The sequence below is a fragment of the Phocoena sinus genome, chromosome 3, assembly GCF_008692025.1.
Source record: "Phocoena sinus isolate mPhoSin1 chromosome 3, mPhoSin1.pri, whole genome shotgun sequence".
Taxonomy (NCBI): domain Eukaryota; kingdom Metazoa; phylum Chordata; class Mammalia; order Artiodactyla; family Phocoenidae; genus Phocoena; species Phocoena sinus.
Genome location: NC_045765.1, coordinates 136,060,292 through 136,073,286, shown reverse-complemented (window position 1 = coordinate 136,073,286; position 12,995 = coordinate 136,060,292). Strand labels below are relative to the sequence as shown.

Genomic DNA, 12,995 nt, shown 5'->3' with positions numbered 1-12,995 from the left:
AACTGTACACTTTAAAACAGTTACTGGTGAATTCTGTGTTATGAGTATTTTATCTAAAAAAACCCCCAAAGTGGCCAAATCACAAAGGAAGCTGCAAGCCAATCATACATTATGCAGAACAATTCTGTAAGACTGAATTGAAAATAAGACATTTATTGTTCATAAAAGTATACATTTAAAAAAGTAACACAATGTCTTTAAGACCTAAATTATGCTGAGTAGAAAATGGAAATGGTATTCTAGAACCAAACTTCTTGACAGATCTTGGTTTGGAGACCAAAAAAAATTATATTTCTTTAATCAGCTATTCCTGACTAAATTGCTTCAAATGTCAGAAAGTAACAAAAAGTTACCCCAGTATCCTTGCCCTCTATTAAGCACTTGTAAGATCAAGAATTTGATGACTTGAATTATGAAGAACATCATAACATATTTGCATGTAAATGTTTATGACTACATAGTTGAATAACTTGGGTTGCCAAGTTAAACGTGGCTTATAGAGCAGGTCTAAGAACATAAAAATGGTGAATTGACTTAATAGGCAATACAATGCTAATAAACGCAGTCCTAGAAATTAAAGATTGTTTATTTTATTTTAGTTTTTATTTTTTTAGCGTTACGTGGGCCTCTCACTGTTGCGGCCTCTCCCGTTGCGGCGCACAGGCTCCGGACGCACAGGCTCAGCGGCCATGGCTCACGGGCCCAGCCGCTCCGCGGCATGTGGGATCTTCCCGGACCGGGGCACGAACCCGTGTCCCCTGCATCGGCAGGCGGACTCTCAACCACTGCACTACCAGGGAAGCCCAAGATTTGTTTATTTTTAAGAAAATATGTAGCAGTGATGTAGGCAAAAAGGAAGTGGGAAAGAGCATTTTTATGAAAAGCAATACCCACTGAAAGGGAAAAAGAAATAGTGTAACAGAAACATATATGTAGTCTTATCTCAAATCCCCATAAATTTAGCCCAAATTCTATTGAGCATAATTTTTACTAAAAATCACGATTGTATGAAGTTTCTTTCCCCTTCCTATGTGCTTTGTTCTTTGCAGTTTAATTGGAGGCTTTATTTTAAAATGAACCTTGAAGCTATTTTGGTGGTTCATCTTTTCATTACTTCAGTAATAAGACATCAGCTTGCTCACTGTAATAGTTGGTGGCAGCGTAATTAAATTCAAGGGAAATAAAGTATCTAGGTTCCCTTTTTTCCTATTGTGTGACTAAAGTGTTGAACACTTCTGTAAATAAAGCCACAAATGGAAGATCTTTGGCTGTTTTGTGAGTAATTATGAGTCTAAGCTGTTATCACTCACCAAGAGACGTATTCTAGAACTATTTTAACCATTACTTTCTGTCATGTTCAACAGAGCTCCCGCATTAGAAAGTCTTCCTTCAGTTATAAAACATTCTTATTGGGCTTCCCTGGTGGCGCAGTGGTTGAGAGTCCGCTTGCTGATGCAGGGGACACAGGTTCGTGCCCCGGTCCGGAAGGATCCCACATGCCGCGGAGCGGCTGGGCCCGTGAGCCGTGGCCGCTGAGCCTGCGCGTCCGGAGCCTGTGCGCCGCAACGGAAGAGGCCACAACAGTGAGAGGCCCGCGTACCGCAAAAAAAATCGAAACCAAAACAAAACAAAAAAACAACAAAAAAACCCCACATTCTTATCTGTCAGAAAGTTACTGATATTTGGTGAAGAATATAAGTACTGGCTGATTATCCAAGGTCTAGTCCCAACCAAAGTAATTCAGCATATTAAAAAAATCCGACGAATAAATCAGTGAATGAATTTACTTTTTGTCTCTCTTTTGAGAAAAGTTTAGAACACCAGTCATTTAAATTAACATATTGTGCATGTGAATGTATGATAGCAGCTGTTAATATGCATTTTAAAGAGGGTCTGTGGTGACTTATCTAGCTACAAGGGCAACATATGTTCAGCTATGCATATGGACTTAATATAAGTTATGATTGTAACATGCAGAGAGGCACAGAGAGACGTGCAATGTCTGCCTTCTGCATTTAATCAGCTAACAACATATTTTCCTAACTGTATAAGAAAAGTCTTTATATTATCTTAACTTGAAAAATTATAGAACATGAACCATGATAATACCTTAAATTAGCTTCATACATTTTGAAACAGGTAACTATTTTTTTCTGTGAATGAAAATTCAGATTTTTAAAAAAAATATGTATTATTCAAGAGAGAAATTGGAAACAAAAGCTACGAGGACCACCTTGAAGACACTTCAAAATATGGAAACAGATTGTGTTTTCCTCCTTTAAACATTTTATCTCATTGTAGTTTTGATAGAGGGCATAGTTTAGTTATCGGAACACAATTAAGTTTACAAACTAGCTGACTGAACGTATTAGAGATAAAACAAATTACCTTCTCTTGATATTGCCGCCTTGAAGAATCCAAAGACTGGATTAGAGCTGTGGCGTGGCCAACAAACATGGCGTAGCAGGTAGCTCCCACGATCATGCTCAGCATGGTGATCCAGAGGTCAGACATGCTCACTGGGGCCTGGGCTCCGTACCCGATGCACAGCATGTGACTCATCGCTTTGAAGAGTGCGTATGAATACTGCTTTCCCCAAGAGTCATTCTGCAGCAGAAGAGAAAAGAGGAAGTAGACTGAACCATTAGGATAGCAGAAGAAAATCCATGAAAAAGTATGACCCGTACACAGAAGCATTATAACATTCTTGTAATGGAGCATTTACACAGGTACTTCTCCCCAGTAGCTAATCACATGACGATGTTTTTCAACGCTTACCCAGAAAAATGAAATAGAAATAGTCTACTGTTATAATACACAATCCTAGTCAGTTTTTGATGTGTTATTTTAAAAACTAAACATTCCTTTTGGGATAATGAATGAATGCTGATTAGCTCATTTTAAAGTTTCCAGGAAATCTGGTCATTCTCTAGCAATATATTTGCAAGCTGAGAAATGCTGCAGATAGATGTGAAGCAGATAGGCCTAAGTATAGGAATTTTTATCAAAACCATGATGTTAGATTTTGAAAGTCCAAATGGTAGACTTGTGTAGTCCCTAGTCCTATATGTCTTAAATGAAAAATAAACATAATTTGGAAATACAGATCTGATAAATGAAAAGACTTCCTTGAAGCCTTTTCTGAGTAATGTGAGTAATGTTTATTGAAATTCAAATGTCAGGGTTGTTGATGGATGAATCTTGTTGGCTTTCTATAAAATAATAAAATAAAATAGAATAAAATAAGCAAAATAACATCTTGGCAGACACTGAAAAAAAAACCTGACTTCAGAGATTAGTTATTAGATGCAATTTCTGATGTCATTTCAAAACTTTATTCTAAGCTCAATTCTACAAAAATAAGCTGTTCAATATGTTTTATATAGTGTCTGATAAAATTTAAAGGACTTTTTTGATCAATTTGTCTCGAACTCCCTAGTCCAGGATGTACATAATTTATGAGACTCAGTGCAAAATAAAAATCTGAAGCGCTTTAGTGCAAAATGTAGGGAAAAAGGATACTGTTAAAGATAATAATATATAAAGACTTTTCCTTAAAATATTTTTTTACTTATAAAACTTAGGAAAATAGTGCTAGTTGAGTAACAACACAAATTTACACATTTCAAAAAGTGAAATATTGCTGTCATAACTATATAAAATACAAGTAATACTATACTACTGTGATATCTTGATTGATCATAAAATTTTTCTGGCATAATTTTCTGACAAATTCATTCCTTAGGTCATCAAAACTCATACAATTAATAATTTCATCTTCAGTGATAAAATTGAAAATGACATGTTGCTTTTGGCTAATGCAAGATCACAAATAATTTCTGATACATTTTTAATTTTGAGGAAGATCTTTCTGTTGATGCAACTGTTACTGGAACTATTAAGAGTATTTTATAGCCTGGGACATTAGGATAAATTTTTGATAAATTATTATTATTATTATTATTATTATTTTTTGCGGTATGCGGGCCTCTCACTGTTGCGGCCTCTCCCGTTGCGGAGCACAGGCTCCGGACGCGCAGGCTCAGCGGCCATGGCTCACGGGCCCAGCCGCTCCGCGGCATGTGGGATCTTCCCTGACCGGGGCACGAACCCGTGTCCCCTGCATCGGCAGGCGGACTCTCAACCACTGCACCACCAGGTAAGCCCCGATAAATTATTTTAATGTAAAAATTTTAGTACATTTGGAGCTGATAATTCTCATGGAATACATTTTAATTAGGATTAACTCTTCATATAAATCACATTCATGAAACTGAATGTGATTTTTTAAATTAGTTTTTATTTTAAAATAACTATAGATTAACATGGAGATTGTAAGAAATGATAGAGAAATATCTCATGTACCCTTCATCAGTTTCCCTGAATGGTGACATCTTGCAAACTATAGTGCAATGTTACAACAGGAAATTGACATGGCTACAATCCACTGATCTCATTCATATTTCACTAAATGTGTACTCATTTTTGTATTTAGTTTTATGCAATTCTATTACGTGTAGGTTCCTGTATTCATCATCACCGTCAACGTACAGAACAATTCCATCACAACAAAGAACCTTTACACTGTTTTTATTTTTATTTATTTATTTATTTTGGCTGTGTTGGGTCTTCGTTCTGTGCAAGGGCTTTCTCTAGTTGTGGCAAGCGGGGGCCACTCTTCATCGCGGTGCGCGTGCCTCTCACTATCGCGGCCTCTCTTGTTGCGGAGCACAGGCTCCAGATACGCAGGCTCAGTAGTTGTGGCTCACGGGCCCGGTTGCTCCGCGGCATGTGGGATCTTCCCAGACCAGGGCTCGAACCCGTGTCCCCTGCATTGGCAGGCAGATTCTCAACCACTGCACCACCAGGGAAGCCCTACACTGCTTTTATACTGAATTTAATGCTAAATGTAAATGTATGCAATGATATTTTAATATTTCCTCTGACATTTCCTATAACTTGCCCAGGTCGTACAAGAAACCAAAAGTAGTTTCATGATTTTTATATAATCCATAATGCCTGTTTATGTATTCTATTCCTGTATTTTCTTTTTTTTTTTTTTTTTGCGGTACGCGGGCCTCTCACTGCTGTGGCCTCTCCCGTTGCGGAGCACAGGCTCCGGACACGCAGGCTCAGTGGCCATGTCTCACAGGCCCAGCCTCTCCGCGGCATGTGGGATCTTCCCAGACCGGGGCTCGAACCCGTGTCCCCCACATCGGCAGGCGGACTCTCTACCACTGCGCCACCAGGGAAGCCCCTATATTTTCAATTACAAGGAAAATTTAATTTAAAAATTGTCTTCCTTGTTAATAACTGGCTTATTTAAAATTTCATATGAAAATAGTGTCATTTTTCATTATATGTGATGATCTGTAAATGTAATCCATATTTCTAGGCTTGTGTATATTTGCTTTACAGTGTTGCAGGATTTTTCAGATCTGGACATTTCACACTCAAGAATTTTAATAACTCCCTGATAACCTTTATTTCAATGGCCATGTGAACTCCTTTATTTTGTAATAATTTATTGATAAAGTTTATTGCTTGAGCTCTGCAGGTTCTGTCTTGGAACTTAGGCAAGAGATTTAATATTTGTGTAGATTCTTTGGAGATGGGCTCCTGAGACTGATAGGCAGGTGGCCCTTACCATGGTGCTATCCTTGCTGGCATGGGAAGCCACTCCATGTCACACTGCTGCTGCCTTTGCCACTGCTAACCTGAGCCCAGCTCCGGCTTGGCCACACTGGGGACGTATAGCATCCCAGACTGCTGAGGCATGCATATGTGTGCCTTGCTGCCTGGCCCGTTGCTTGGCTTCTGTACTTCCTGCTGTGCCCTCAGGCCTGGACCTGCACAGCTGCCACCTTGCAGCTCCGATGCTCATATTCATGCTTTGTTGTCCCAGTGGACTTCACATACAAAACATAAATTCAAAGATAACATTATTATGAATTTCAAGATGGCTGTAGCAGAGCTTTAATCCAAGCACAGGGTCCTTCCCAAAGTAGGTCCCTTTGCAACAGCCAGGTCATACACCACATACCCATGAAGCCATCCCTGCCTTTGTCAAATTAACTCTTAAATTATCATAAATTTAAGAAATATATTGAATCTATATGGATATTTTTGTTCATTGTTTTAATAGGGCTTTCTAAAATCAAATTTATAGATTAAAATAGAACATGATATGGTTTAAAAACCCAACCTCAGGGCTTCCCTGGTGGCGCAGTGGTTGAGAGTCCGCCTGCCGATGCAGGGGACACGGGTTCGTGCCCCGGTCCGGGAAGATCCCACATGCCGCGGAGCGGCTGGGCCCGTGAGCCATGGCCGCTGAGCCTGCGCGTCTGAAACCTGTGCTCTGCAACGGGAGAGGCCACAGCAATGAGAGGCCCGCGTACCGCAAAAAAAAAAACCCAACCTCATAAACTTTGGAACAGTATATGGCTGCTGACAAATGAAAACTAACTAGTCTCTTTTAGTTGAAAGAGTTAAAGTTCTTAAAGTGAAATTTATTTTATTTTTTTATATAATAAAGGCATGCTGCCACAGTAAACTATCCAGAGAGAGAGAACTATAAAATAAAATTTAATTTTAAAGAAAGAAAATTATTTGTATATTATATTATACAACGCAAATTGTATAATGAACCCATGCACAGTTTTAATTTTGGGGAATGAACAGAGTTCATATGTATATATATATATATATATATATATATATAATTACTCTCAGGAATACACTTAAGGTTCCCCAAATTCTAGATGTTCCATGAACAAGAAGTGGAATACTTAATTAACAAGCAATGTGTTCGATAAAAATTTTGAATGTACATGTTATTTAAAATGATATTTCATTCTTGAAATCCAACTCAATAACATACTGATAACACTAAAATTGGATTCATTACAAACCATACTATAAAGTAAACAAAAAGCCTTTTATCCCTATGATCCATTCAAAGAACGGGTAGAAAGAAAACAAGCTTGATTAATTTCTTTCTGGCTTTAAATCTCTTTGGGGCTCCTAGAGAACTCCAGGTATTCACATGTCATGTTGACTTCTATCCCTATATGATGATCTCCTCACGTGCCTGCATCTCCTCATAGATTAGGGCACGGCCATGACACGTTGATCATGTTCTAGAGTCTAAACTACATGATTCAGTGGAGACACTCAACAATTTTATTATTGTCAAAAGAAAGAGTGAATAAATAAATTTTGATTATGATGTTAAATCTAATGCAAGAGTTCCTTTATACAGGGGTATAGAAAAAGTATGTTGTTCATGTTGATGAAATTAGATATAATGCAAATCATTCAAAAGTCCAATGGGATGTCCAGTGGAGATTGCACTTTAATTCTGTTCATATTGTTTAGTTGTGAGGGGAAGCAGCATGTGGAGCTGGAGTATCATTTCACAAAATAATGCAGTTAGATAGCAGCCAAACTATTTTAAATAAGGATGTGCGTTTATGTTCATTTTCATTTATCTCCTTAGGCACACTCAGCAGGCATACTCTCTTAAACGAGTTAAAATAAATTTATATCATACATGCTTCCTGATCCTTTCAAATCACGGAAAACTTTTCTACTCTTGTTTTATCCATATTTCTCTCCCTTTCTCTCCACCTAAAAATCAGGTATAGATTTCTCTGTACCTTTTCCCATGCTGATATAATTACACGCACACGCACACACACAGACACACACACATTCTGAGATTCTGGTTTTTTTCCCTATAAAAATGGATTATATCATATATTTTTTTCTTCATATTGCTTTTATCACAGAAATATCCCTCCAAAAATCTAGTCTTCATATAATTGTTGATGCCATAGTTAATTCATCCATTTGCCTATTGTTTTTTTTCCACTACAATCTATTCTGTAGTAAACAACCTAATACATATAACCCTTACATCTATCAATCAGATTCCCAGGAAAATGTTTATTGGGTCAGAAGGTAAAGTTTTCAATTTGATTTTAAAATATATTACCAGACTTTTTCAAAAGACTGTAACTTTTCCAAAAACAAGAAAAAATATACTGCATCACTTTCTATAGTGAGAAATAGTTACCCATTGTTACCCTTATTTGCATTTCCCTGACTAGGGAATTTGAGAAGATGTTCATATACTTATTAACCAACTAGAACTCATTTCTGATGAAATTCTTATTTCTCCTTATTATTTTGTAATACTGTAATATTTTGAAGCCTTGATATCCATTCTTTAACTATGTGATTTAAATATTTATGCCTATTTACTCTTTGCTATACAAACATGTCATTTTATGTAGAAAAATAAATTGTAATTTCCTTGACAGCTACTGGATTTCCTGTATTGTTTTAAAAAACTCCCTAAATCTGAGATTATTCATATGTCCTAAATGTTTTTCTTGAAATTGTTATTTTTATATTTACTTATAGTTACATCTTTTACTTAAGTGATTTCCATTGGTATATGGAATGAAGTTCACATTTTCTTTCATTCTAAAAGGATTCTCTCTTGAGACAGCACACTAATGAAAAACCTGATCTCCACGGACAGAAAAATGCCTCCTTTGTTATATATTGTCTACGTATATCATTGGTATTTGTTTCTGGGCTCAATATTTTGCTCCATTGACCTGTTAGACTATTTCTATGCTGATACCATATGGTTTTAAATTACAGTGACTATACACACACACACACACACACACACACACACACACACACATATACGCATATATATATCAAACACCCCTCTCAATTCCAACAGGGGTTTAAACTAAGTTACTATGTGAAGAAATTTGAGCAAGACCATGTTTTAAGCAGGAAAAAATCTGGATCTGGAAAGATGATGCTGGATGTGGGACAGGGTACTTGGGAGAAAACTCTGGTTGAGGACAGTCATCAAACCCAGAAAATTCATCATCTATCTATCTATCATCTACCGGAAGAATTTTTCATGGATCAGCCAGTCTAAATTATAGTGACAATATGTAAGAGACTAAGGAATACACTAGGAAACCCAGTGATGGCCAGATCTGAAGGGTTCAGAACATTTTTTTCAGTATGATATGAGAAGCCTCTGAGTTTTTCGACAGGGCATGGTATGATTTGAACAATACTTTAGGAAGACGGATCAGGAAGCATTGAGGCACAGTGGTTCTCTACTGAGGATGATTTTGCTGCCTAGTGGACATGTGGCAACACAGAGAGACCTTTCTGGTTTCTACAACTGGGGGAGGAGCTATTAACATCTAGTGGGTAGACGCTAGTGAAGCTGCTAAATGTCGTACAATTCACAGCAAAGTTCTCCCACAGCAAAGAATTATCTGGCCCAAAATGCCAAGGGTGGTGAGGTTGAGAAGTCCTAGTGTGGACGGCAGACTTAACAATAGATACAGAAGTCAGTTTAAGAGCTATTACAAGTTTAAGGGAGGTGAAATGCAAGCTAAAATAGCATAAAAGTATAAAGTATAAAACAATAAGAGATAATCTTGAGGAGATAAGACCTATAGAATTTAGTATATCAGGTCTTTGTGAAATGGTAAAAGAAAGAGGATAGTAGAATACCTTAGGGGGTTATGAAAAAAATAGAAAGATTCATGCAATACAGGCTTTTCCTATGGGGGAGAGTGATTAGGTGGAGGGATCTTTTCTGTTATTTCACGAGACCAGTATCATTCTCTTCAGATGCTGAATTTCCTCTTTTTTTTTCCTCTTGTGTGTACAAGAGCCAATCCAGCCCTCACAGTGGTACGTGGTGGCAACCATGATTACGAGGCTGTTGTTGAAAGGATCCCAAGTGGAGGAATGGTATTTTATACCATTACCTCCATCGTCTTTTATCCCCTCCTACTCTCCCCACCATCCCCACCCACCATTACAGTCCTGGAAACAAAAGATGCAAGCAGGAAATTTAGATTGACTGTGATAAAAACACACATACAGCGTATTCTTGAAAAACAGTATGATAAAAACAACATGCATGGCTCTAAATTGTTCAAAGCACCAATTATTATATTAAGTCAGAATAGTCTTATCATCACACAATTCTCATCATCACTTGATAAATGTTGACATTGAAACAGAGAACACAGTGACTTGCCCAGGGTTACAAGTTTGTAAGTGGAGTGTTCAGTTTTCTTAACCCAGGCAGTCGGGCTCTAGAGACCATATTATTAAGCACTGTATGATACTTATCTCAACTTTACAAACCTATTATATTTATAATTTCAGGCAAAATACTGAGGGTGAAAGACTAACTGACCAGCCCAAATTTCACATTTCAACCCTATTTAACATAGTAAATTAAAATAAGGCAAAGAGCAGACATAAAGAAAGGAAAGATAGAATCTTAGAGGGTTTTGTGAAAAATCCAGGAAGGTTTCTATTCCCAATATGTCCTATTTATTTTATTATGTAGCTGTTCTCTTTTCATCTTTTAAAAATGATCCTATCATATTTTAGTGTACATCAATAATACCATGAATAGGAGACTGTATACTAATAGTGCTTTACTATACAATCCAAATATTACCAACTAACATATAATTTGAATCCTATTGAAAGTAAACAAATAAATTACCTGTGAGCTCTGATTTAATTAGGGCTTACCTTGTTTTTGTTTTTTTTTTTTTTTTAATTTTATTTATTTATTTTTGGCTGTGTTGGGTCTTCGTTTCTGTGCGTGGGCTTTCTCTAGTTGCGGTGAGTGGGGGCCACTCTTCATCGCGGTGCACGGGCCTCTCACTATCGCGGCCTCTCTTGTTGTGGAGCACAAGCTCCAGACGCGCAGGCTCAGTAGTTGTGGCTCACGGGCCTAGTTGCTCCGCGGCATGTGGGATCTTCCCAGACCAGGGCTCGAGCCCGTGTCCCCTGCATTGGCAGGCAGATTCTCAGCCGCTGCGCCACCAGGGAAGCCCCCTTACCTTGTTTTTATTTTAGGTAATGATTTACCAACACATTTCTCCTTATAGATTAATTTTTTATTATTCAGAATGTTCACTCATTTAATTCATCACTTCGCTGAGGTATCATTGAAACTGATTATTTTTTTGAGGAAAACGTTCTGAGCCAAGTTAAATGAAAATATATATAAGATCACTTGATTATTCCATCAAGGAACTTTCATTTAGAAAAATTATATTTTGAGCTTTCCCTAGGTTTACTTAAAATCCTTTCTAGGCATTTATTTTGACACCCTGGTTTGTACTGCTACTGAATTTGGGACAGGGTTAAGGGCTATGGCAAAAGGAAAGAAAAGAAAAGTTTCTTCTAGAGTGTCCTAGATCTCCTGACATAGGACATTCAAAGTCAAACTAAGCCACTTAGTAACCCACCATGGCAACAAAAGTTGTCCAGTTCGTCATCTATCACATGAACTAAAATTCTGTTAAGTTAGGAGGTCAAAATATTCCGTTGTTGAATACCTGAATTAACTCTTCATCTCTTGAAAGCAAATATGAATATGTTAAGTAGGTAAAATCTTAGCAAAATCTGACACATAGAATTTAGAGACTCAAAAATTCACACATAAATTGCTAAATTATTAAAAATCAGAGAGATAACAAAGTAGTAGAACTAGAAATCCAGGTGGAGAATGAGCTTAGCTGCGCTAGGTTACCAAATTTCCATCAGTGTGTTCAATTTACTTCTTCAGTCACTGAATACACTTACTACTTATATCAGCTATAGCAATGCCAATCAGACTGAAAGTTGCATTAAAGAGTCCTGAAGACAAGGAATACAGCACAACATAATCTGCCTGAAGTCATAGGAAGTGTCAGTAAAACAGGTCGCCAATTCCAAAGATACTGTGTTCACTTGAATATGCCATGATTTTACTTTATCTGTATATAAAAGAACAGAATCAGGGCAGTAAACAGCTGTTCTCCCTCAATTTCACAGTGCTGAAGAATGATAACTAACCATCAACAGACTTTGGGAGCAAACTTTATATTGATTAGTAATTGAAATAGAATTATCCCAGTTTTTTAAGTATTAATTTAAATTTTTTTGTTCCTTGAAACACATCCCCTAGAATTATTGGATTCATATATTTATTACAAACCAAAACATTTAAACAACATTCTTGAAGAGGTCCCTATCTTGGTTGAATGAAACATTGTGACTTTTTGTTACAGATCATATTAAGTGATAATGTCACTAGGAAGACAAGTAGAAATCAACTCAATGAGCGCATGCTAAATGAATTATTCAGTAGGAATATTGTGCATGCCATTTCTAAGGAGACTTGTGGTAAAGACTGCCAGCAATGTTGGGTGTAAGGTCAAAATGGAGATAGCCAAAAGAAATAACATTTCTTAAAAAAAAAATATATATATATATATATATATATGATGCAGCATTTCCCCTATAGCATAGTGCTGTGCAAAGTGAATATTAACTCTCAAGTGCACAAGAAGAAAGAGACCCTACCAACACCGTCTTATATTGATTCCGTGACTTATCAACATTGTTACGTAACATTAGCACTATATTTTTAAACGTATTAGGAAGTAATGAGTTATTTCTCTTCCATTCACATGATAGAAGCTCTTGAATTCTTGGGATATATATTTGTATTCTTGATAGCAATATCTCCAACTAATTTAAAAGCCATGATTTTTGGCAATGACATGGTTACATGTATTTTTTCAGTGGGAGAAATTTATTTTTCTTATTTGTAGTGTTATGATCTGCTTACAAACATTTGCACCTCTGACATCAATGCTTTTGCATTATAGGAGGGTTTAACAGTTTTTAGCAATAAAATATAAAGCTACTGAATAATAAATTGCTGATACTGTAAAAAGAATGATGTCTGGTCATTTTTAGAGCTTGTTCTAGACGTGTTCCCTGGTCAATTAATCCTCTGAGTTCTAAGTGTACTCTCTCCTGTTTCAATAATGGTGATAAAATACAAAATTTGCATTAAGTGTATTTATAAATTAAAATTTAATGATACTTGAGATCATGGATATTTTTCCTCACATTTCTTTTAA

General features: G+C 36.7%; 1 protein-coding gene across 1 annotated transcript in view; it reads right to left on the bottom strand.

Annotated features, from left to right (window-relative positions):
* HCN1 (hyperpolarization activated cyclic nucleotide gated potassium channel 1) overlaps nt 1-12,995 on the bottom strand; it is a 365,206-nt gene that overhangs the window by 113,217 nt on the left and 238,994 nt on the right. Inside the window, exon 4 of the mRNA XM_032627600.1 lies at nt 2,389-2,607. Coding sequence (XP_032483491.1) covers nt 2,389-2,607 — 219 coding nt within the window. The remainder of the gene's footprint in view (nt 1-2,388; nt 2,608-12,995) is intronic.